We start from the raw sequence: 27998 nt of genomic DNA, 5'->3' as shown, positions 1-27998 counted from the left end.
AATAATTTCCGAACAGCCCTCGTACAGACAGATGGAAGACGCATAAATTTTTAACTGAATACCGGTAGTTCACTTGAAAATTTCTGAAGTAAACTATAAAGCAAAAATAAAAAAAATAACAAAATATTGCAACAAAATTTAAGAAAACATGTTTTATGTACCTACGGCAGATGCAAAATTTCAAGTTGAACAATAAACATAAAACAGATAATTAGTATAAAAAATAAGCTTGATTGGATAAACACATTCTGTTAATTGCCACCTAGGTATTTTTTGATGAGTGTTAGAAACCTATTCTAAGTGATTACATTACACGACAAATATAACGTAGATGATGTGTTACATATATCCATACAATGACATTATAAACTGAAAAATTACACTTTTACAATAGATTACAATGAAAATTGAAATAAGACAAAAACATTAAAAAATATTTCACAAAATAAATGTTGTTTTAACAAAACCCCACAATGCAAAGTGATACAATAAATAATTTAAAAAAAAAATTAAAAAGCAGTTCAAATAAGCTTATCACTAATGAAAAAGTCTCGAAAGATTAATGAATACGTATAGTTTCTTTTGATTTCGTAGATCAAAAGTTTTTACATTAATTACAAAGGTTCATCGTATGATTTAAATAAACCACGAATGTTAAAGATATTATGTGATAAGTTATAAAATAAAAGTTTCTTCCCTTTGTCTAACAATTCGCGTAAACACTGTCATTCTGCATGTATTCTGCAAGGACATCATAACAAAGCTGGTACTCCTCCTAAAAACAGAAAATAAAATGTTACATCTAGTAAAAATTTTCTTTATTCAGTATGGCAGTATGGGATTACCATAAATGATATGCATATTCAAAATCAAAACATGTTATTAAGCATTAAATAATTGGACTATGCATTCGAGGGATTAAGAATGTATATTGTAACAGGGAAAGCTTAAGACAAAAATAGATTTATCTCAAATTTAAGAACTCTTTTTAAAACCTTACTTACAAGAGAATCAGATTTTACAATTTGCTCCATTGCAAATAACGAAAGTAAAATGCAGGTGGAAATATCGAAAAGGTTTGAAAAGATCACAATAATCTACAGTTCAATCTAACGCGTACTTAGAGTGTAAAAGCACCCACCAAAGTAGACACAAACTCCGGTCTACGGATCTGAAGTTGTCGTGTGATGGTGAAGATGTCCACTTCCTTATCCATCGAGAGTTGTTCCAGAGCGTTATAGACAACAGCAAATGCTCCACAACGTGTAGCTCCATCACTAGCAGATAAAGGTAATGAAGCACATGAAAAAAAATAATAACAAGAAATTCATGTGCGTTTGAAAATAATTGCTTTGAAAATTACTTAGTTGTGAAGACATTTTCTGTGCAAGCTGATTAGCATATTGACGTCCATAAAACAAAGCTGGAACTCATTGCTAAAACGTCAAGGTGTTACTGACATATGTTTCACGAGTAGATTTTCATCAGAATATAGTGAAACAATTGCCTGAAGATATACAGAGCTGAGACGTACCTGGACAAAACAAGTATTTTCCCCTCTTGCTTATCTTTCTCTGATTTTGCCTCTTTGACCACATCAAGTAAGACTCTTTTGTCGGTAAGAAACCTTCCTTCTTTCCAGGTCTTGCATTCCATTACAGTTAGTGTCATGTCGCTGCCTCCCTACAACATTGAAATTGAGTTTCATGTAACATATGGCCTTTCGGATACAAAGTTAAAAAGAACTATGATATGTAAACAAAACAAACCTTTGGCTGCAAAACTATATTCCGGGTTGTAAAGTTTATTGAATTTGTTGATGTTGCTAGATTAAGTACAAAACTGCCCACTGTTTTATTTTCTGATTTTGATGGAACCCAAAGAGATGACTGGAAAAAAATGAAACAAATTTATTTGATTGTTTTAAGCAAGAATGTCAGGAGATTACATGCAATCCGTTTTTTGGTGAAATGATATCACTTACAGGTTTCCTTAAGCTTTTGTATCTATTGCACTTCAATATCAAAATATTTACATTTCCATGCATTTTGCCTTAAGATTCTTTGCAAATTAGAAAAAGTTCATGTTCTCATAAGTTACCATGGGATGAGTAAGAATATTTCGATTGTGATGTGATTGGAGTAAAAAAAAAGATCTTTGAATCACAAAAATGTGTGTCAAGTCATCAGAAATATAATAAAAACATAAGATATGAATTTAAGTTTTGAGAATTCATGAAGTACATGAACTACAATTCTTCACGCCTGCATATTTAACATGAAGCGTTAACGCGCTTCTTGAAATATGCCCGCGTGAAGCGTTGTAGTTCATGTCCTCATGAATTCTCAAAAACTAAATTCATCTCTTAAATCAAAAGTACTTATATATTATTTTCTTACTACTTCTTTCAATTACAGATATGTTTATCATACAGATTTTATTTCTTTCAAAAGACCTAGGAAAACCACAACACGAGCATCAAAATCTCTGATGAGTCTCAAAAGGTCTTCAGTGTAGTCAGGAAGTGGGTACTGAGCGCTGATTAGACAGTCATTTTCAGTGAAAGACTAGAAAAAAATTCCTTTTTTTAAGAACGAGTATATTCAAGTTTATGAGTAATCACAGAGAACAAATTAAGCTGGATTTAATATTTAAATATTAAAAATTATTTCATATATGTACAAAAAACCCGTTAAATATATGGTTTAATAAGCAGACATTGAGAAAATCATTACCCTCTTTAAGTGAGAAATCTTTCGTCTCATCTTTTAGATCAGCCATTTAATGCATATGGAAGACATAATTTTAATTCATGTTACTAGGAAAGAATTACACTTTAGGACATTATAATGGTGTACTTATAAATATCAGACCTGTAGAAGAACAGCGTTGTAGTAGTTGTTCCTTCCCTTTGTATAGGACAGATAGCACATGAACTTTTCCACTGAAATCCGTGTTTTAAAATGGTTAAAATATTTAGGAAAAGTTTGAAGAAATTTACAATGTTATTTGCAGGATATTTTTTTTTCCAAATATTTCTACCATCAATTCCAACACGTACTAGACAACAAAGAATTGATGTAAAAAAAAAAAAGAAGAAAAATTTTATGTCCTGCATACCGACCTCTGCATTTTTAGTCGATTGTACAAAAACCTCAAGAAATTTACAAAGATTATAAATTTTATTATTTTTCTTCCATCTAGATATTGCTACAGAATTCCAATATAACGAAAATACATGGAATTAGAAATTGATGTAGAGAATATTAAAGATTACCCGGCAAAACACTCTCTGTATAGTTGGCTGATATGTTTGTATGTCCAGATTCGTAATCTTTCTCTGCATATTTTATCCGAAGAGACAGTAACTCCTACAAATTAGGAATAAACTCATGTACTCACTGTACAACTAAATTAAAGCAAATTTTATTTGTGATAGATTTCTACATTGATTTTTTAAATGATTACTGGTATCATCTAAAGTTGTATGTGCAAAAAGTACAACTATTATTAAATTTCAATGGGAATCATTTCGATAGGTTTTACCCGTATATGAATCATATTAATTATTTTTGATTTGATTACAAATAAAAAAAAAAGTGCATTGTGTTCTGCTAAGTACGATGAATTTACCGGGAACTCTGACGACAAGGAAGTTGCATGAGCAACTTCCCCACAGTTTGTGTAGCAAGATCTATCTTGCGATTGTTGTGAGAGTTTTTCAGCTGTCAAACATCTGGATCTACCACTGAACGATTCACAAAGTGCGAGATAAACGACTCTGTACTGGTCCTGATGGAAAAGAAGTTGTAATATATATTGAAGAATGATACTAAACATAAACATGTACAAATGTCAAATATGCTTAAAATCATGATATACTCAATTAAAGAAATATGTTGTTTTGATTTCACAATATTGTAGGCAAAAATCGGAACTAGAATCTGAAATAAATCAATTTTTTAATATAAATATTGCTAGTAGGTTTTTAGTATAAAAAAATTGAATCCCGAGAAATCATTGTGAACAAAGATTTCTAGGAGTGAATAAAAAAAAAACAATTTCCTTGACAAGATATCAAAGAGGCACGAAACCCTGTCGGCTTTGCCTCATTGACAATGTTTTTCTCGGAGTGTTCTGAAAGTCCCTAAGGCTTGATGCAGTTTAAAAATCTATGGTGATCTGCGCGAGCATACTTTTTTAAAAATAATATCAGCCCTTGTAAGTAATTGAGCCCCTTGCCATACGATATCACCATCAGGGTGTTGTATCTTTTTTCAGAAGGTACCATTCTGTATTTTGAATTATCACCCGGCCAATGAAATAAGATAACCGTTCATGAAATTATAATACGGTTTACTTGCCCTTCTGTGAAATAAGGCGGACGAAAGCAGCATTTTTATCGATAAATAGAAGAAAGGAAGAATTAAATTGAATGTTCCAATTGATTGAAATTCTTTCCTTTTTTATGTCCCCGTATCGAAGATTTGGGGATATATAGTTTTTGCCCTGTCTGTCCGTTTGTCTGTTTATTTGTTTGTCTGTTTGTCCGCAAAAACTTTAACATTGCTCATAACTTTTGATAGGTTGGAGCTATGGCTTTCATATTTCACATGTGTATTCCTTGTGACAAGACCTTTCTTTGGGTACCGCCATATTTGACCTTTTGTCCTTGACCTTGGAGTTTGACCCAGTTTTGCAAAAATTTTCCCAACTTTAACCTTGGCCATCACTTTTGAACAATTGGTGCTAGGGCTTTCATTTCCCTTTTGACCTTGGAGTTTGACCTACTTTAGAAAAACTTTAACATTGGCCATAACTTTTGAACGTCTGGAGCTAGGGCTTTCTTACTTCACATATGTAATCCTTGTGACAAGACCTTCCTTTATACACCAACAACTATGACCCTTTGACCCTGGAGTTTGACCTACTTTTGAAAAACTTTAACATTGGCCATAACTTTTGAACGTCTGGTGCTAAGGCTTTCATACTTCACATATCATTCCTTGTGACAAGACCTTCATTTGGATACCAACAACTTTGACCCTTTGACCTTGACCTTGCAGTTTGACCTACTTTTGGAAAACTTTTACCTTGACTTTTGAAAAGTTGTTGCTAGGGCTGTCATATTTAACATGTTTTTTCCTTGTGGCAAGACCTTTCTTTGGATACCAACAATTGTAATCCATTGACCTTGACCTTGGAGTTTGACCTACTTTTGAAAAACTTTAACCTTGGTCATAACTTTTGAATGATTGGTTCTTCAGCTTTCATATTTCACCTGTATATTTCTTGTGAGAAGGCCTTTCCTTAGGCACCATTACTTTTGACCATTTGACCTTGACCTTGATGTTTGACTTACTTTTGAAAAACTTTAACCTTTTCAATATCTATTCAATGGTTGCTGCTAGGGCTTTCATATTTCACAGGTATATTCCTCGGGACAAGTCCTTACTTTGGGTACCAACATGATTTGCATTTGGGAAAGTTTAACCTTTGCTATGAGTTGCCATACGGGGGCATCAGTGTTTCACAAACACATCTTGTTTCTTACTATCTTGAATGATTCATTTGCAAATTCAGTCAAACTTCGTGAGCTCGAACTCGATGGGACAGAGGAAAAAATTCGAGATATCCGAGGATTCGAGATATCAGGGGTAAAATACTTAAAGAATAAGGTGTTTGGACTTCCAAATCACTTCGATGTATCCATGGTATTCGAGATATCAGTGTTCGAGATATCGAAGTTCTGTATCAATTTTTCCATATATCATATTTAGTTTACTAATCAAACTGAATCCTATACTTTTTTACCAATTGAGAGCAAATGGTAATTAAAGTAGCATAAAGACTGGAAATGGCAAAAGAAAAAAAAAAAAAAAAAAAAAAAAAAAAAAAAAGATTGTATATTGCATTTCAGCATTGGAAATCTTATTAACACCATATTTATTCGTTTACGTGCAATACTAATATAGTTCTTTGTCTTTTCTAGACATTTTCTAAATCCTTTAAATGTTTACTAAATACTTATCTTACAAGAAAACTGTTGACAAAGGATTTGACTGCTTGTAATTCGTTAGAATAACTACATTTACTTCAGATATGCTGCGTGATGCAGCATACTGATTCTTATATGAAAAAATATATATGTTTTTTTTATAATTTTAATGTAGGTCATATACCATTTACACAGAGTTGTTAACTAAGGCAAAAGAGCGTACAGATTGTCTTTCCTTTGGAAAAAAAATTAACTTCTCAAAAAATAACGTTTTATATATAAACGATCCTTTCTTCTTTAATATAAAATAACGTTTTGTATATAAACGATCCATTCGTCTTTAATTGAGTTTTAAAATGGGATTATCTTTTAAAAAAAAATTATTGCTGCCAAGTTACTAAAAAAAGAATGGTGTAATTCGTCTTTCTAGACAGCTTTACCAACAAGGAAATGTTTGAACAGGTAACACAGGGAAGGTTCTTTGCATGTTTACAAGGACACGATTGGAAAAGATTATTAACCTTTAACTCTTTTTCTCTTCATTCGAGGAAGGGTTTTGGAGGAAATTCAACATAAGAATTTTAACTGGCTACTATGAGGAAATCTTTCTAGCTAGTTACGTTTAAAATTCATTATGACGAGTGAATTAAAGGGAAATATTACTTCAATTTGTTTTAAACTATGTGAAAGAAAACTTTACATAATACTTAAAGTTTTTTTTGTTTACTAGAGGCTTAATAATGTTATATAAGAAGAAGAAATATTGCCTTCCTGTTGCGATTAGATATAGAATGCGGAAAGTATTGTACATATCATTGCATGTACAGGAAGTTAAAACAACCATAGAAGCACCTCTTAATTCTTTTATTGTTTACGCTGATTTATCAATACAAGTGTTTACGGAAAATCTAGTGGTGGTAACAACAACTTAAAAATGATTTTCAGAAATGACCATTTTTTTTTTTACATCAAATTTAATATGAGACTTGGACTTTTAAATTTGTAAAAAGAAAATGTAAAATAAAAATTTAAAGTCGTCTCGTTTCCAAATGAAATTCAGGGGGGGGGGATAAAATAGAAATATAAACTTACATCGCCTTGTATCATGTTCATTCTGTCTTTTCTCATGGTCCTGACATACATTGGTACATTAACTTGACCATTTCTCTTCCCTTCTCGATAGAGGGCGTCTAAAGCTATGTATGTTCCGGTTCTTCCAATTCCAGCGCTATAAGAAGTACATCATGCGAATATTTCATTAAGGCTACATCACAATCACTTTCCAATGGTTCTTTTTTTTGTTTAACATTAAAGGTGAAGATTAAGAACAGAATCAATATAGATAATACAGTAAAGACTACAAATAGTGATCAGGGTACTGACACCAAGAAAACATCACAGCTGGGATGAGGTGCCTAGGAGAAGTAATTATTCCCCGTAGACCGGTCATATTCGCCGTGAGCCTTTTGTATTTATTATAACGACAACGTATTCCATATTTTCATTTAGCATAAAAACAATGACATAACAATTGTTGTAAATCCTTCCAGAAAAAAAAACATACAACCCTGCGATAGGCTATGTTTAAAAAGTCATTATATTAAACTCTTTTTTTTTGCATAAAGGGCTCTTGGACTTGAAATAAGCAATGAACGGCAATGTGCAATATGAAACCAGCCTATTGTTTACTTAGAAAAATATTGTATTCACTAATTTTAAAAGCAAAACGAAAGAGGGAATACAGATCTTCAACAGTTCATCAGCCCTAAAAAGTTTAATTTTTTTTCATCAAATGAAAACCAGAAAATGTCAATATGAATCTAATTAATCTATGGAATGTTAAATACACCAGCAATTGAATTCAATTCCATCTATTTTATTATAAAATTTGCTTAGTGATCCAAGCTTTGGAATGAACATGAGTATAATTCGAAATATATGATTAGAACTAAAATAGCATTTCCGATATTTGTACAGATAGATCACTTAATTGTACTATTCTAAAATTAACAAATTTTACTTGGTGACAAACAGTGTGTATGACGTAAAATTTTCAGTAGATTCATTAGGAAGGAAATACATGATTAAAAAGTGAGCCTTAAATATGCAATAAAAAAGTCATGTTTTCTTTAGATAAATATTCAAAGATAGATATGCTTAGCAATGTTAATGCAATTTTCAAGTAAAAGTCATTTTTTTTCTCTCCTTAGAGAATTTGCAGTTTTTCACACAGAACTAGTCCGGTACTGGTCTGATTTGATAAAGACTACTGGTTGGCTCGCCTTTTTGTGTCACATTTAAAATAGAATAATCTGATATATAACGCGCATGTGCCTGAATACTTACATGTATAAATAAGGCGAACGCTGATTTGTTGAGAATTTCAATAGAATATCTTTTGCTCAAAGCATAACTTTTGCAAAAATAGTTGTATAGAAAATACCGTGAGACATGGAATAAAATACAGTAAAAAAATTGTCAGGGATTTTTAAGATTGCATTCCAACATATAAAAATAATTCGTAATATCAAGTTTTAAGTAATATTGCGTTGCTTCTACTATTTGATGAATATCGTGAGTTTTTAATGAGCTGTTTAACTGTAGTAATAAGAAGGACTGAATATAGTTCTAAATATGTTTAAATTTAAGAATAGCTTTTAAAAAATAGCTTTACTCTATGTTTTAAATAGTTTTCTGTAATAATATTTATTAAAATGATTTAGTGTGATGTCTTTCCCTTCCAAATTAAACACACCCAATTAATTGATTGTATCTTAACTATGTGTTGTACAAAATTAAAAGATGGCGAAGAAGATATGAATATAATTACAAAGGAATACGTGCATGTAGCTCCAGTTTTCTACTGTATAAAATATGCATTTTTTTTTGTCGAATTAGCGCTCTCATGCACGAATTAGATACATTAAGGTTTTGTGACATACACAAAAAAGTGTACTGCATTCCATGTTTTTTTTCAGAAATATTTGAGTACATAACTAATACGATGATATATATTAGCAAGGTACGCTTGTATAATACAAAGTTGCCACATCGGCGTCCTATTGTAATTCGTTCTACTGATCTTAAAACAAAACATTCTATTTTAGGTCCAATCTCGATCACACTGACCTTTCGAACACTTGACCTTTGGATAGGAACAAGACTCGTCAACTCATTATGAGATACTTAAGCCTTGTTATTATGTCGGTCTTTACTCATGTGTAATAATTTGCATATATATTTTAATATACTTATTTGGCTATCTTGCTGTATAAACGCACCTGCATATATGCAAAAAATACACCTGTAAGCATATTTACACCAAGTCAGGGCCAGGTGCAACATTGAATATTCATATGGGAGGGGAAATGCTGTGTGAAAGCAAACAAAGCGTGCTACGAGGTCAATCTATGCTTTTCTAGATAAAGCATTTTACAAAGTCTTCCTCTGATGAAAAAAAATCAATCTCTTCTTCAATTCTTAACTTCTCCAACCATTTTTAATCATTTTTTTTTCAAGCACATCACTTAGAACCAGTTGTGGCCTTTGTTATAATTTTAAGCCCAATAAAACATTATACATGAACTGTAATCACATTGCTTTATACATTTGAAGGAATTCTCTTTCTTCATGAAGTATGAAACCATTCTTTTGGGATCATAATACAAAAATAATAGAACAGTAGATGATATATGGATTTACTCATGGTGCAAAGAAAATCATTCGAAAATGCGTAATACTTTTGCACTCTGGAGCAGATTAGCTCATGAGTAAATATGAATATGAGTTAACTTCTCAACATTTATTTAAAGTAATACTTTTCGATTTTAATAACATACATGTATTTTAACTTCCAGTTTTATTTAGTTTGACTTTTATCCAAGATTTTGAAACATAGTTCGAAAATCATCTTCCCCTGCACTAAGTACAAGTAGGAATTTGACGCTTTGAGTCTTTTGATATATTTGGCAAATCTGGTTTCTGCTTGCTTGATTTTTTTAAATATGTCAACCCGATATAGCCCAGTGAACCTCAAATAAAAAAACGCTTTGGGGTCTGTTACACCTGTTTCATACTCAGTTGGATGCTTTCCTGACTCTAGACGTTAATGACCAACAACTATACAACAAATTGGGTGGCATCCGATCATCATTAACTTTTCCTGTCTAAAAAAACAGGAATATCCATGGGCAATTTAAAATGGCGGCCCCGCCAGCGTTAAATTTTATAGAGCCAAAGTAAAAAAAAAAATCAGTGCATACTTCCGCCACAGTTAAATATTAGCACCACAGTAAGATTGTCACAGTTATTCATGAAAATAATGTATAAATTCATAAACTTAAAAATGAATCTTCAAATTATAAACTGCTTTTCTTAAGCTTAACCGCTATTTTACTCTAATTAGGGTTCATAGTTTGGCTTGCACAATCGATTGTCTCGTTGGAATTTACGCATGAATGAAAAAAGACAAACCATTCATTTCGCACTTCTCGGTAATTGCAAATGATTTTTTTTAATTCTAAGTCTTAAAACTACTTAGGTTTTCTTAAAATTACCACGTCCCTAAAATTGCTTTCACAATAGGAGTCAAACATTCTACGTGTATCGTAATCATGTATCTCTGTAAAGTTGAAAAAATAATAATAAATCCATCAAAATATTATTTTATGACCCAAAACAGCTAATGTATTTATAATTCACCAGTTTTAAGACACCTTAGTCAACAGAGACCAAAAATGCAAACTTATAGATGAAAACCTGATTGTGAGACCAACCAGAAATTCCTCTGTCCTAAAACTGAATGTGTATAATTTACATTTTGTAAACAAAAGTTATTTCTAAAAAAAAAAAAAAAGCAGGTTCACACTTTAAACTTGTTATTTCAGATTCTGTTAGCTTATATTTGTTAATTTATAAGTATGTTGTAGGTTGGTGTGTTGGAAAGGGCGGGGGTATCATAAAGTACTTATATAACGGTAACGTTTCAATTTTTCTTTTATTGTAAGTTAAATTCGATATCCCTCAATTGTTTTTAGTTATCATTAATTTTTTTCAATTTGTAAAATATTTTACAAAAATTATCTAGTGATTCAGAAAAGCTCTGTGTTTTTCAATTTAGTCAGTGGTTACTTCTCAAATTCGGTCCCAAAAATTACCACGAACTTTTGAATTTCGCGTACGTCTTGCGTCACAGTTATATTTGAAATGATGAAGAACCCTGCTAATAGTTATATTCCATTATCGTGTTCCTGTCTTACAATGGATTAGGTTCGCAAGAGTACGTTCACAGAACGAATTTTTAAACGATGAGAGAGAGAGAGAGAGAGAGAGAGAGAGAGAGAGAGAGAGAGAGAGAGTTTATAAATGTAATGAAATTCAATAATTAGATATTACAATATAACCTGCAGTGCACCAATATATATTTCCCAGTTTGTGGTGACGTTTTCATCACATGACGATGGAACACAACAAGACTTAGTGGATCAGGAACCCCATGGTCTGGCCATCTTGTGTAGTGAAACATCAGCATCTCACGGTCTTTTCTTTCCTTCAATTAAGAAATAAGAAAGTTATGTGGATTTCTTTTCTGTTGGCTCTTTACGTGGTTTATAAATTGCTTTCTATTTGTCATCATATACAAATGATACCCTATATTCCAGCTTTCTAGCTGTAAATACACTGATAAGCTGTTTTATTCTTCTTTTTAAGTCGTTTTCAAAAAACATGCTCTTCTTTTTAATGCAAATAATTGTAGTTACAAAGGCAATAAATGCCAATTAACATTAATAAAACGATTAATGCCAATAAGAGAAAGGATGTTTCCGCTAAGTATTGGAGAACTTTTTGTCTTCTTTTGCAATGTAACTGTGTGAGATTCAGTTATAAAATATACTATTGATAAAAACAAAAACGGAATCCTTGATAGATGTGTGCCACAGATGGTCAAATTTCCTCAATAATTCCAATAAAGATTATTCATTTACTTTTTTCAAGTATTGAAAACTCCAAAATCAATCTCAAAATTCTCATTCCCACCCCCCTTTTCTCTGTGGACAGACACTTAGACAGCTAGATGGACAAATAATATGAGGGTAAGAACATCTTCAATTTCCAGTATAGTTGGAAGGGAAAACTGGGGATTTGTTGTTCAAGAATACACACAGAACAGAAAAAGATGAGATATGTCTTTTTTTTACTGTTGTGAAATTGTTTTTGTTGTTTATTAAAAAACATATGAAAGAGTGATGTCATAATATGTATGACGTAACAATGTATTTTATGAAAGACTATTCTATTAAAAACACGGATCTTCATGATATTTTTGAAACAGAAGAAAAAAAAACAAATAAATAAATAAATTTAACAAAGTAGACATGATTTTTCAAATGAATAATTTTGATTAATTATACATTCCTTGGATCATAAATACCTCCTGAACACCCATCTTTTTCATACACGTATTACTCATATAATAATGTTCTTTCGATTTTTCTCTTTCATATATGTATTACTCTTTTGATAATATAATTCAATTTTCATGTTTAATTCTAATATCCATTGGTGATTTCAAGATTGTAATAGCTTGGTAGCGCTACAGGGAGCTGTGATATTGAACAATATGCTAGCGCCTACTGATTAGAATAATAAGACTGGTCCATGCTGTGCGTTTCATAGACTTAGATAATCCTAGCTACTCTGATCTTGAGTGCAGACAAGATTTCATGAACTAAAGACAAGAATTTAACATTTTTCAATGCTTAAAATCCTGCATACATATACAGTTGTTTGAAAGAAAACGTTAAATTCATATTTTTGAGCTGATGACATGTATATATAATGCCAAAAAATGCAGAAAAAGACAAATTTTAAGTATAACCTAATTGGAATTGCAGATATATATGCTTTTATGGAAATTTTGAGTCTATTTACATTAAACCAAATAAAAATAATCATGAGCATGCGCATCTATCGTAAGATGGCATTTTCCCTTCAGCATGGAGTATATAAGACCCGTGCTATCGTGCACATTTTTTGACCGTGCATTTTTGATGCGATGTCGATCATTCAAATTATTGCAATCTTTTACTCCAATTGTGTTATATTAACGCCTACAAGTTGAATAAACATAACGCAATATGGAACAGACAGTGGATATTTGTCTATTTGCATCTAGACCCGCCATAATACGAGGAATAAATGCATATGAGGTCATTGAATTAATTTGTTAATCGAGGGAAATTATATAAGAACTTCAAGGGAAAGTGACAATGCAAAACGTATGACAACCGTCCAGATAGGTATGTTGATTTTACGTTTGCTTAAATAAGATCACATTTCGGATGCTGTCTTTTTTTGCTTGATATAAAAAATAATTTCAGTTCTTTCTTTTTTCTGTGTTTTTTTTTTAGATGTTCATCATGTGATACAGCTATAATAATTTCAACTGTAGGCCTGTCCAAGAAAGGCCTTGTACCAGATAACCTGTTTATAATTTGCGTTTTCTAATTTGTCGGGAAAAACATTTCTGTTGATTTAGAGGAAAGTAAACTGCGAGTTTTGCTCTCAATATGTACAAAGTATATTTGATTGTTAGCATTTGTATGTAGTACATTAAAATTAATTCAAATATATGTTCAATACATAGCAATAAATAAAATCAATGAAAAAAATCAATCAATAAAGAAAAAACATCTACATATATACATATACATAGAATCTTTCTATTCGGTAAATATATCAAACATGAAAATATTTCATTCTAAAAAAATCTCTAGAATTATAAGCATAAGCATCAAACATTAAATATTAATAAGAATGTTTTTCTACTTGTATAGGAATGGTATCTGCAAACAAAAAATGAATTCACAATTAGGCGTTGTAATTAATATAATTATAACTTCTTACGAGATTGTTGCACACTTTGAAGCGTCTGGACGTGTAATTAGCACATATTTTCTCTTCCAGGTTTCTTATTATAAAAATACCATGCTGCATTTTGTCGTTAATATTCGGCCAATATTGAGTACATTTAATCTACAAGAAAAATAAGATGTCAATTAACCACAGCCTTCTCCCATGAAATCTGATATAAACACTAATCAAAACTGCAAAATGGTGCTAATAAGGCCTAAGAAATAATGAAGTAAATTGTACTTTAGAACATTTTAAATATTTCTCGTACAAGTATATAAACGCGTATTCCTATATACATTTAAAAAAATAATGATTTTTTTTTCAATGTAAAGACGCATAAACCATGATCTTCTATCTTAACATTATCTCACCTAGAGCGATCTTTAACAAAACTATACTAAAGAAAACTAACGTTCAAAGTTTCTACTATATTTAATTGACCATAGTTAATGAAGGTAATTTCAATATTACTTTCAAACTAATTCTTTCATTTTCTCCTGATACTGATCACACCTCTTTTCGGAGATCACCGTTTTACTCTGCTCACAATTGTATTGTTCAGTTGGACTTTTCAATTAATGATTTTTCGTCGTCTTCGCATCTCACTCCAAGTTTTGCATGTAATGTTTTGATATTATAATTAAGAGACAATAAGACTTCAATATTCATAATAAGTTCTAGAGTGTAATTTCATTAGTAAATAAAGATATTAAAATATTGACGTATTTAGTGTACTTAATCATTATACACTATAGAAACTTAATCAAAAAACCAAAGAAAAAAAATTTGGAAATTTTGAAGTCAAATGAAAATATTTTGTTGGTAGGTATGGAGAACAAGAAACACTACATAACAATATTCAGAAAAGTTACTGAATTGAGATGCTGCTATGTAGAAATTTTTTCATCTTTAAAAAAAGCTAGAAATTTTTAAGGAGCTGAAAAAAATTTTAAATCCTTTTTATATTAGAATATATTTTTTTAAAGAATAAAAATTTAATGTAGTGAGCACCTTTATTATGTTAATCATCCTGTCTACTTTCCAGTACATTTACTTTTAAATATAATTAATTTATTGGAAACTCTTCACTCAGAAATTTCAATGGATTGACATTTTGGAAAGAACAAGTAAAATCAGTTGCTGGAAGCGTTATCTCGTAGTGTATATATTTGGTCTCAAAGTTATACAAAATAATAAGAGGCCCATAGGCATCGATGTTCACCTGATTAGGATGTGTCTCAAGTCTCAATGATAAAATAAAATTACAGTTTGATTAGGGCTCTTTAATCATTATCATATATCATATGATCAATATTATATACAATCAGAGTGCACTAAAAGATTTAGGGGTAAGGATTTCGTACACTGTATAATAAACTTCATTACCTACATGGATAAAAAATAAGAAGAAAAAGTATTAACATAAATTTATAGATGTTTGAGACCTCAAAATATATAAAAAAAAATGTTTAAATGTTTAAAAAAATTGTTGACAGGTCCGAAAGGAGTGGGGTGACTTGTATACCTATGACTGTAGAAAACTATCTGTTTCTTACAAATACTTAAAGAATTTGCTTTGAAGACTTCGAATTCCTAGAATATTATAATTTTTTAATTCCACCAACTTTGACATCTCGGACTGAACTATGCGTCAGAGGACCATGAATTTCACTTTTTTTTCCAGATATCTGAAGTTAATTATATTTAACAGGTTATCTATTTGATGACATTTAATAAAAATGTTTTATTCTTTTATAAAATCAAGCATATACAAATCTATACATTACGTCTGAAATACCTACAAAGTTTCAGGAAATTCAGTGCAGAAGTTATGCTGACAAACTGTTATTTAAATTCCTCAGTGATTTCCATGTGAAGTCCATGTCCAACACAAGACAATTTACACATTTAAATAATTGATGGAAACAAAATTATGATTTACTCATATGAATTTGTTTATATACTGTATTAATGAAATTATTTAAGGCAAAGCGCCAATTTAAGGGGGTGGGGGTGGGGGTGGGGGAGGATGAGAACTATCCAAGATTTTGTGTGTGTGTGTGTGTGTGTGTGTGTGTGTGTTAAATCATTAATATTTTGATCTCAAAATCAATAGAGGTCTTTTAAGGTCATAAAATATTTCACATAAAATTTCATTACAAAAGCTGATTTCAGTGGATTTCCTTAAGCCAACATTTTTTAATAAAATGATTTACGGGAGCGCCGACTGTAATTTCAGCTAAAACCAAATAAAAATAAAAGTCCATGTTGTTGATTTTATTTTTAAATTTCCCGCCGATAGTCAATGCAAGTGCACTAAGAAAATAAAATGATATGCAAATAAGTCGGCAATTCTGATTGGCTGCTTTATTAAAAGCCATTATTATCATCCAATCAATTTACGTTTGTTATCAACCGTTTTGGAAGTGTATAAAACGTGCCAACATTGATGCAGAAATGTCAAATTTTACAAAAGTTGAGAATACTTTGTCCTTATACACGATAGTTTTTCCAAGTCAACCATAGCTAATAGGAAAAATCAATTATAGTATGTCCAATGACGAATTTAAGTAGGAGTTAAAAAAGAAATGATCAGCATAATTTTACTAGAGGATATGTTGACAGGACTGTCACTTTCGCTTTGGGTACCGTATACAGTAGTTCTCCTTTACAATTTTGATACCTGTGATGAACGTGATAAAAGAATGGAAATCGAAAATAGACGTTCGAATTTTGTGAAGAATAAAATGTGACGTATCTAACTTGCATGTATATCCAAGAAACGTTTCAAACTTGTAACATTTTAAAAAGATCAAATGTAGCACTGTGCAGACTGTAAATTCAGAAGTATTTTGTTGTGTGTTAAATACGGTTGTTTTAGAATAGATATAAACAGACACTGCAAACGAAACGCTATTTAATGTGTGAATACTTTCAAGCTTTCAGAAGTTTAATAATATGCATAACCATATGCTGTATTGTAACATACACATTTTCAACATGATTCTGGGTTTTATATTATATTGGCATTCTCTTTATAACATTTTTTCCCCATTTTTGACTTGTTGGTTCATGATTTTTTCAGTACTTTAAGCATAGTGAGGTTCTCAGTATAAACTTTTTTTTCTTTGTTCATCTTGTTTTGGTCATGATGAATATTTTGATAAGAAATTCCTTAGATTTCCCCCATTTCTCATGAGGGTTTTATAGTCTACTTTAATTTTTGTTTTGCGGTTATCATATTTTAAGCTCCAAACCATATATTTGGCAGTTTTTTATTGGATAATTGAAAATAAAAAAATCAGACACTTATTCCAATTTTATTTTTTTTAATCGACTGCGTAAAATATGGAATTTTATTTTTATTTATCCCCCTGACCCAATTTTTCAAAAAAAAAATCCAGTAAATCATTTAATAAAAAAAAATGGTTGGACTTATCACCTAGCTGGAAAGTTTCTTCAATAATAGTCAAAACTCTTAAGGCAAAAATAATGGAATCGGAATTTCCTGGTAATATGCACATCTACACACTGTGTACTAAATATCTGCAAAGTTTGACCAAATTCTGTGCAGCGGTTTAAGAGGAGTAGCGCTGACAAACTGTTCATCTCTATATTCAAGATATGGCCAAAAATCTAAGTTGAAAAGTGCCGAAATTCCCAGAAAAAAAAATAAAGGAATCGGAATTTCCTGGTAATATGCACATCTACACATTGTGTCCTAAATATCTGCGCTGACAATAAAACCAGGACTGACGGACTGACTGACTGACTGACTGACACACTGACTGACTGACGGACGGGTCAAAAACATTATACCTCACGCAACTTTTTGCGTGGGGTTTAATTAATCCCATCGACTCAGATGCTAAGGATGTAAGAAATTTTGATGAGAGGTTAAGCACATATTATAATTATGCAATCATGTTGCCTGCAGTTTGCCTGCAAGATTAACTTGTAATGCATTTTTAATGACTGACAAATTTTAACCACACTCTTAAGCCTGAGTCTTGAATCCAAGGCTAATAACTTTTACAATTTTAGTTAAGTGCTTTCTGATAATTAATATCATGTAAACAGTTTGTTTTTAAATGCCACGTAGACAGAAGACAATTTCTGCAGATTGTAGTGTTGTTTTATGTTTCTGGATCCCTTACATGTAGGTTTCAGGGAGTAACGACAACGCATGATGACAGACAAAAACAGATGAAGTTCATTTGACTGACTCAAGTGGCGGATTAATTGCATACATTTTTTTTTAAAAAACGCAGCTATGTTAAGGCTGTCCGAAGGCTTAATATGCATTAAAATATACATTTTATTTTGAGCTAGATTTTAATTTCAATTTGTAATCTTTGTTTGAATTTGCAGTCAACTTGTGATAAGAGTGTAATCAGGTATTATAATAATGCATTTATGTGATGTCACATGACTTTGTTGATCTCGCGACAGACACTTATAAATTCCTAAATGTTGCATAAAAATCACATGGGCACAAGTGCAAAACAACATTATTGAGAAAAATTTGTCACATAAGTCAATTGTGATCTTTGGTACATATAAAGTGCTGGGGGCAAGTCTGAATTTTAATTCTTGAGAAAATATTCCACGAGAAATTCAACTTACCCACGTACAAGGGGGCATTTTCCACTCTTTATCGCAATTTATAGAAAATAGGATAAATAACATACAATCCCCCAGCAAAATCCAGTAAAAGGACATACTTCTCTAGTATATTCACAAATAATATCTTAAATTTATCCTTATATTAATCACCTGTGCCAGTCACATATATAAACGATTTATAAATTCTAACTCTGTACACGGCTGTGTAAGTGGGAGCGTTTCACAGTCATTTTTTGTTATCGTTTGAATATATGTATATCGGACAAGTTAAAGGAATAACGATATTAAATTGCAAATGTACAACACCATGACAAGCTCACTTAAGCTTAAAGAACAATCAAGACACTTGACTCAAACAACAATACTAAAAAATCTTTACATGTCATGTGAAAGGAATGTAAATGTTAGCTCAAGTATGCGGTGACGTGACGTCATATGCTATTATGACGTCATATCTAAGTAGATCGGAGAAGTTCCTACAGTTGGAACAGTTTGATATTTTACGGACAGCCTTATCCTAGCCGCGAACAGCTTTTGAGAAGAAACATTGAGCTACTACCTTTTATTCAAAGGGGCTCCTTTTTATATAAATAATATTTTATAAATATGTTTTGAATTTTACTTATACATTACAGACATAAACTTCCTGTTATAACACAACTTGAAGTGAAATGAAAAAGCTTTTTTTTTCTATATACATGAACGCACAAACAGGAAGTAATTCAGATTACGTCGATGAAATACATACGATAAAACGTTACGGTGATCTAGTTGCTATTCATGATTAATCAACAAACCTTTGCCCCCTCTTTTAGATTTGTCAGACAAACAATTACGGTTACACATTCCTGCCACACCATCCTCCAAAAGTCAACAACTGTTTTGGGTTTTGGGCCTGAAACATGATTATTTATATTTTTTTGAATAGCACCATCACGCAAATTTCTCAAAATTTAAGACAATTAGGGAGATATATATTTGTAATTTATTAGTGATCATATTTACATCCATAAATAAAGTTACCTTGAGTTGCAATATACTTGAGATTACTCTGTGTATCCTATTGACGTAAAATGTAAATATAAAACGCATGCAAAATTAGCTAGGAAGTTAAAATTCATTTCAAAACATATCATCTAAAGCATACCAGAGGACACTTTTATGAATTTAAAAAGCAAATACTTTATAAGCATTATGATTCGAGGGATTAAAATCTGTTTATTGGGAATAAATTTTTCATGGTGAAAAAAATTGTATCGCTTCTGTTCTTAACACAAGACAACTCACATTACCCTAGCATAAGCCAACGAAGATTCTTTTTTTCCTATTTTTCAACAAAGATTTATGTACATATTCGGTTTGGGTCCTTAAAATGTTATAATTATACTTCCCTCAATATAATTAGCATTAATGTAGTCACTTTCATTTGGAGACGCGGTTTTCAATACAACTCTGGAGTGATCATCTATAAAACAACATCAAAAACACAATATAATTTATTCTTTTCATGACAAAAAGGGGAACATGATTTCATATGTACACTGAATACCGTAGTTGTAATTTTTACATGGAAATGTAGTCGTGTATCTGTTTTTAGGTTTATTTTCAGGCTTCTTAGCTTCTTCACAGGAAAGCAATTCTCCTCTTGGAATTTCCTATAAAGTTCAAGGAAATATTTAACACGGAAAATATCGAAGTATACATACAATAAAACGCACCTACAACGAAGTTCCTGGGAGGCCGATTTTGCTTTATTATAAGCGTAAATCGTTAAATATAATAAGTTTACAATATATTTTAAAGTCATGGGGGAATGAAAATCACTTCGCTAAAAGCTTCAATTCGTTATAAGTGTGTTTGCATACATTACTGTTTTGTTCAAAGTTTGTCAAATATTGCATTCATGTCACAACATGAATGCACAAAATCGTCATAAGCTAAAAGATGGGAACATATAACTTTTAAATTCGAATGTTTGATTCTAACATGTACATAACATATTTCAAATTGTAAATACTCAAGGAAAATTATATTTATATTATTTGATATAACATATGTATCATACATGGTATTCGTGTTTGAATCCAGCATTTTCAGCAGCAGACATTTTGGCTATGATGGTCTGTAAATTCCTTGTAAGAATGGTTTTATTTGTAGGTGGGCCTCTCTTAGCCATTTCTTCGACATTATGTAATTGATGATCATTTCTTTCTTTACTTTTCTTTTTTGTAAATGCTGAAAAAGAAATTGTAATTTAATATATAAATTTTACCTGCCTCTGAAGGGAAAAAAATCAAATCTTTGATCCATACTGTAAATATTGCTTTTTTAGCTATTGATGTGTGCATAAAAATTTTGTTTATTTTTATATTTATCAGACTAAAGAAAGGCCCAGCACTGTAGATTGGCAAATAATCACGATTGTTTTAATTTCGCAATTCATCATTTTCCCGCGAAATTAAGCCCATAGTGAATGCTAACATTAGTTTTCAAAACGTTTAAATGCTTATACGAAATTTAAATTAATTTCTTGCAGCGTGAAATTAAACCATCGCTATTGGTTCTTTTTGAGAAATCGTGAAATTTTAACATCATGGAATTAAAACGACTTACAGTATTTAAATACATAGTGAGTCGCTTATTTTATCGAAAATCGTTAATCTTATATTTCATTTGCAAGGTACATTGTTATTTGTTTACATAAAGAACTCATTTTTCAAGGTTTCGAAATACATGTATATTATTTTCAAGCAAAATTTCAGAGGGCAGAAAGTCCAATTCATAAGTTTTTAAGAACAATTTTTATTACATTTTTGTAAAGAATAAACTATCAAATAAACTTCAAATGAATAAAAGAATTTTACTTGCACCTGCAGCTTTTTGATTTTGGAATGTTACTGTGGACATTTGTATCGGTACAGAAGCATTGCTGGTTCCTTTGTGTATTCTTTGTCGGAATCTATGAAATAAAGACACAAATACTCTTAAGATTTATGACCCATTTTAATTAGCATAAAAAAATCCGAATAATTGCAACGTTATGCTTTTCCTTGCAAATGACAAGTAAAATTGAACTGTTATATATCTGCATTTCACAAAAATTTCAGAAAAAAATTACCGCATAAATAAAGCAAGCAGTGCAATTAGGATGATAACTATGGCAAATGCTCCTAAAACCGCACCAATGGTAAGTGGTTGCACAGACGTACTATCAGAGTGAAGGCGAAAAGTTCCCTCTTCTTCAAAATAAAGTAAAAAGACATGAAACAATGCTATAAAAACTTTTGCAAAAACATCGTTCATCATAAAGAACACTTTGCTTAATATGTCTTTATTGGCTTAGTCATGGAATAACACTATCAGAAACTTCATGTGCGTGTAAAAATTTTTTTGTCTTAGATTTTCATGATTATGAAGGCTGCTAAATAAAATTATGACCGTTATTCAAGCTTTTGACAAGTCAAACAGGAAAACATTATATTTCTACACTTACTTTCACTACATTTTTCTCCAAAATATGATTCTTTACAACCTTCTGTACAACTTCCATTAAATCTATCACAAGTATCATTAACACAATTCGGGCTGCAGAAATGAATACAGCCCACACCATACCTATTCTGAGGGCATTCTAAAATGGTAAAATTATGCTAAATTTATTTCTATGGAACATATTGAAACATGAAATAAATATAGTACCTGCATATCGAGTTTAGAAACAACATTCATTCATTATTGATTTCAATGTTTTGAAATTCTTTTGAAAGATAACTAAAGACGAACATCTGGCTAAGTTCATATAAAATGTGAGAAAAATAAATCTTCCAATATTATGTTCTCTTTGCATTGAATGAAATAAGTGCTTTTTCGAATATATAGATGCCGATATTTTTACTTAAGAACTACGCACGCTAACTCTCGATTCCCGCCTACATTTTACATCCATTTAATTCAATACTAATGGTAATTTGGCCGTAAAATCTTTGTTTAAATGCAAAGAACAGTTCAATTGTAATTGACTGATAATTTTAATACCAGTGTTAAATAATTACCCCTAATTCCAGCTCTTTAAATAAGGGGGGTAGACGATATTTTTTCATTGAAATCGGGCTTTAAAGCATCACCACATTTTAAAATATTCTTGGATATGAATAAATGTTCCTTGAATCTTTTCTTATGTTTTACTCATATAAAATTAAATATATATTATTAATAAAATACAATGTTTTAGTTATAAACCCCTCTGAAATTGGTGAAAAAAATTGTAGTTTTTTGTCTGTAAACATATGACCCCCCCCCCCCCCCCCCGTGAAACACAAAAAAGATTTGGTATTTGAATTTGTGAAATGATAGTCCATATTACCTGTAAAAAGGAATTTTTGTTTCACGGGGGGGGGGGGGGGGGGGGGGAAGGGGGGAAGATGTTTGAAAAATATTTTCCTTTTTCCGTTGATTTCTATAGTGAAAAACACAAGTTTTACCAAAATTATAGAGTTATCTCTCTTTGTTTTTCCAAAGAAGTAATGTTTTATGAAAATTCATATAAATATCTATATAGATATGAAAAATCATTCAAATATGTTAACTTTTAAAAATTGACTTTGAGGTAGGCGGGAGAACAATACTATCGTTCGCAGTTATTTCAACTAAATCAACGGCAAAGAAATCCATTTGAAAACATGAACATTTATTTACCTGAACTGCAATTTGGGGAACCCGTCCAACCAATTTTACACAAACAGGATCCATCGGTATGTTTACATTTTTCATTACAATTCTGAGAGCACGTTTTAGAGCAGTTTGTACCGTAAAAACCTGCCGTACAAGCTATAATGAAACATTCATTGAAAATGTTAGTCATTATAGAACAGAAGATAAATAAGAACCTTAAAGTAATGTACACATAAAATGTTTATAAATACACATTAAAATTTTACATTACATTTGTCGCACATATTCCCAAAATAGCCATTTTGACAGCCATTTGGACAATAACCATCTACATTGTTACACGTTTTCTTATTGATGCAATGTCCACTACAACGCTGAGTACATCTGTCACCAAACCAGCCTTGGTTACATACTATTGGAAACACAAATAAAGAGATATTTCGTTTTGGGGAAATCATCAAAATGGAAACTGGTATATTTGAAATGTATGAGGTGATCAAATTTAAAAATTATATATACCTCTATCACACAAATATCCGACGTACCCAGGTGTACATCCTGAGTCGCAATGCCCTGTTTCCTTGTTACAAGTGTTTCCATTTAAGCAATGTCCACTGCAGTTTAAAGCACAGTTTGGTCCATAATGCCCATAACTGCATGCTGTATTTGAGATTCAACAAAAATAGAATTACATGTAAATATGAAAACAAGTAAAAGTGAATCCATTAAAATATTCTCTGATTAAATAACATTTTTGATTAATTCTATCTCAATTCTAAGCCGAGTAAGTATGAATAAATTCAGAAAACTTACATTCATTACACTTTGGTCGTGTCCATCCGGAAGCGCAACCTTCATCACAGGTTCCAGTCACTGGGTTACAGGTTTTACCATCCTGACAGTGTTCCGAACAGCGAAATTTGCAGTCTTGACCGTACGATCCACTAGCGCATGCTGTTAATGCATGTATAAAGATACGTTTAAGGATTTGCAAGCATACAGACGAAAATGAAGTCAACTACTGAATTAGTGTAAAAAGACCTTACGTGTTTGACAGAACTTTCCAGACCATCCAGGTATACATCCTAGACATGTTCCGTTGATGATATTACATTTGTTCTCTTGACAATGTTTAGAGCAATGTATGTTGCACAAATTACCGTATGTTCCTTTTGTACAACCTAAAAGAAATATCGGTTCTGAAACATATTTACATGTACATATTTATTTACCTTTGAGAAAAAATAATATTATCTTAAACACAAAATGTCATACAAAATTAAAAGGTACAGGTAGACAAATCCTTGATATTACAGTATTAAGAGACCCAACTATAATTAAATGTTTAACCTTACAACGATCTCATAACCATTCAAACATGTGATTTTCTTTAAATTGTCGCTTGTATCATTTAATGATGAGTCCCATTGCGGGAGGAAGAACTGAGACAATTGTCGCAGCTTTTGAATCCCGGGCCAAATTCAGAAATTGAGACCGGTACCTCGGATGGGACAATATACATGTATTTGTGCATGTAAACAAAATGGTATGTTTCATTAGACAAGAAATTTACAAAATGTTGATGCTTTTAACTTTTGAACTTTAATAAGCCAAGAAAAAAGCATTTTGAAAGATTTCAAAAGATTATTTTAAGCAGCATTGTGCACATGCAATGTCACTATATATGAAATGTTAAGTGGTTACTCTGGGAGAAAATTTATTGAAGTTAAACCAAATTCAAGCAGATATAGGCAGTTGAAGGAATTCCATACATTATTACTTTATTAAAGAATTTCCATTCTTCTGTGATGTAATTAGTTTTTTGGCAAAAAATGTTATTTGTTTAAATATATACCGAGCAAAAATATTTTTGGAAGAATGCATTCCAATAGCTGTAATGGAAAATATTGTTAAGTAAAGGAATTTAAAGGAAAATATTTTAACTACTTCATAAGTTATTCAATTCTTAAAAAATGTCGCTAAGGACAATTATAAAATCCTTTTCATGTATCTTCATTCAGGCATTCTCTTTATTGCATTTCTAACTTTCAAAACAAGAATACTGTATTTAAACCATTTTAAACAATTTTTATAGTACTGTTTACGCTGACATACATTGCTGTATATTAATGTCTCACATCTTACAAAGTATGGCATCTTATACAATTTTTTGCAATTTTTAGTTAGTTTAAATGTAGTGCAAAACACCCATAAAATCTGTTTAAATCATTACCTATAAAACATCCAAGAAAAAAGAATAAAATCAATAAAATGTCAATGATCTTTCTTAGAAAAATAATAAGTATGACATGTCTTTACTTTATTTTGTAAGAAATAATAAACACTCTATATATGTCATTCTGTAGTCTACATTTTTGTATGAGTTATGCCATCTACATGCAATATGACAGTCTGTTATTAAACGCAGAATAACTTTTGATCCATTCATCACAGAAACCTGATATAAGGAGTTTACGTTCTTCACGTACAATAAAGTTCAGAGTCATATCGATATGTAAAAGATCAAATATTGAGACGTCATCTTCTATTTCTTTTACCTTTTCTGCATTACTTTTTTTAATCGCCAAAATTTCTGAAGCCACTGGTTCAAGTTTCCTCATTTTGAAACATTTACAGATTTTTATCCGAGTTCATTTTAATCATAGCTGATTCTTTATAAAAAATGAATTATACATTTTCTCTAAAGAGTAAATAAAGTCCAGCATATTTATTTGTAGATTTGCTATTCCCTGGCCATATATGTTCTATTTCTACATCGAATTGTACTCAAATATATCGCTATTAATATATTTTATTAAATTTTAGTAACAAAAAATTTACCCTTATAAACAGCATAACACAAATTTTTAATAGGTCAAATAGTTATTTTTTAAGTCATGCAAATTCTCAAGTCGAATGTTTTCACATTCTTCTCATTGGGGTCTGATAGGCCATAATTCAAAGTATTTAAGCAAAAATGTGTGGTTGAATTTTCTTTCATATTACAAATAAAGAGATTATGTATCCTAAAACAAAATATCAAAGAGTGAAATAGAATTTATTTGAGAAAAATGGCCTATCTATATATTGTGCACTACCTTTAACTGTGAGAAATTAAATGCGATCTTTTTTCTTTGAACCATTAAAACTCAGAAGTTGGAAATACCTGACTGTAAATGGCAACATTCACCAACATGAAAACAAATATATATTGGATTGTGCAACTTGTTGTGATATGGGAGTGTAAAAAAAATAACCGAACATAAGAAGTGGCTTTTTGAATGGGTTTCAAAGTAATTATTTATATTTTTAATGACCACTGGAACTGCAAATGATAAATTTAAACATCCATTAAAAGAGCTGCTTATTTTGATGTAGTCTGCAAGCAAACTTTAATGAAATGGTTAAGATGTTATGAGAAGCAACATTTTGATAACAATAAAAGGCCCATGGGCCTTAACGATCACCTAGGTGTAACGTTACATTGTAAAGGAGTCATTGATTAAATGAATACAAAATAAAACAAATAAGCTGATAAATGAAGCATTGTTGTCCAAAAGGAAGAGAAATTGGATGATCAGGAATCAGCAAGATGATTAAATCAATTCTCATTAACCCCATCAACAAATCTTAAAGTTCATTCACTTACGTGCTTCTACTTGCTCCCATTTGTTCCTATTTCCATGCGGAGTAAACAAAACAATAATTCTTGAGCACTATTATTAAACCATTCTCCCTCACTCACTGATCCATCTTAGTTTTTAAAGAATATTTGATATACAGAGTAAAAGGTTAAGAAAACGAACAATGATCAATCTAAAAAAAATTCACAAACAATACATATATATGAAGAGGGCATAAAACACAGACCCCTAGAAATTCCACAAGTGGGATCAGATGCCTAGGAGGAGCAAGCGTCCCCATTTTGCTTTTAATTTTCTAATAAAAACCTTTAAAATAATTTAATTTTGTTTGTATTCTAGCCTCTGATTGGTTAATATCCAAAAAGGAACACAAATTATTTCTGTATAACCTGGTTTGGTACGGGAACACCCCCCCCCCCCCCCGACAACCAGCTGAATCGTCTGTATCCATACTATCCTCTCATTTCCACTCCTCGGGATTCATGGAAAATTCCAGATTTAATAAATGTACCTTTAATTTCAAACAATAATTCGATCTTACCACATGTAACCAAACAACATGGCTGCTAGGCCTATGTATCAGTTTTTACCTCCCCTCGATTCTCATCACTTCCGTTACTATGGTTGTATTATTCAGCGGCAAATTTGAACTAATAAAAAGTAACGAAATTTTACACCCATAGTTATTTAATGATTTTAAAATTAAATTATAAGGAATGACTCTAATTCTTGGCCAAATTATTCGAGTATAACCTGGTTTGGGTCAGTTTACGCTGTTTTATAATCCGCTTCGAGGATTATAAAGCGTAAACTGAGCCAAACCAGGTTATACTCGAATAATTTGGCCAAGAATTAGAGTCATTCCTAAAATATTTCTAAAACACTCCATTTTGACAAAGTGTTCAGGTCTTCCTTTTTATATTTATTCCAAGGTTTTGCATAATCGTCGACAGAATTCATAATGGAATAAAGTTCCGTCGCCAATTGAATTTAAAAGTTAAACGAGACTTACCTGGAAGGTGAAGTTTGACTGTAATTTCTTCGACCCAATTGGGTGCCGAGGGATCAAATGAGATGATAAGGTTACCGCGTGGTTCATACTTCAGAGCACAAAAGTTTGGATTAATATTAACAAAGTAGGTCAT

General features: G+C 31.1%; 1 protein-coding gene across 1 annotated transcript; it reads right to left on the bottom strand.

Moving 5' to 3' along the window:
- Positions 1-682: 682 nt before the first annotated feature.
- LOC133180140 (receptor-type tyrosine-protein phosphatase alpha-like) lies at positions 683-27998 on the bottom strand. The gene is made up of 25 exons (XM_061314713.1): positions 27866-27998; positions 24256-24390; positions 24023-24163; positions 23729-23869; positions 23481-23621; positions 23234-23365; positions 22032-22169; positions 21657-21777; positions 21403-21497; positions 20604-20773; positions 20106-20193; positions 19932-20003; positions 19562-19600; positions 19336-19433; positions 13904-14032; positions 11401-11546; positions 7091-7226; positions 3634-3792; positions 3278-3371; positions 2874-2944; positions 2433-2567; positions 1770-1889; positions 1535-1683; positions 1142-1277; positions 683-775 (listed from the first exon to the last, which is right to left on the bottom strand). Exons 1-25 carry the CDS (start codon positions 27996-27998, stop codon positions 704-706), a joined length of 2991 nt encoding a protein of 996 aa, XP_061170697.1. The 3' UTR covers positions 683-703.

The sequence above is a fragment of the Saccostrea echinata genome, unplaced genomic scaffold (assembly GCF_033153115.1).
Source record: "Saccostrea echinata isolate AGI-Se365-2 ecotype Australia unplaced genomic scaffold, CSIRO_AGI_Sech_v1 ptg000006l, whole genome shotgun sequence".
Classification (NCBI taxonomy): domain Eukaryota; kingdom Metazoa; phylum Mollusca; class Bivalvia; order Ostreida; family Ostreidae; genus Saccostrea; species Saccostrea echinata.
This window is presented reverse-complemented; position numbering and strand designations above follow the sequence as displayed.

Bases quoted from the DNA above. Each gene is read 5' to 3' on its own strand.
- LOC133180140 (XM_061314713.1), bottom strand. From the start codon at position 27,998: ATGACCTACTTTGTTAATATTAATCCAAACTTTTGTGCTCTGAAGTAT. The intron at 20,774-21,402 runs GTAAAATTCTTT...TTTCTTTTTCAG, and splicing joins TCAAAAAGCTGCAGGTGCAA to CATTTACAAAAAAGAAAAGT. The intron at 2,568-2,873 runs GTCTGATATTTA...ATTTTTTTCTAG, and splicing joins ACAACGCTGTTCTTCTACAG to TCTTTCACTGAAAATGACTG.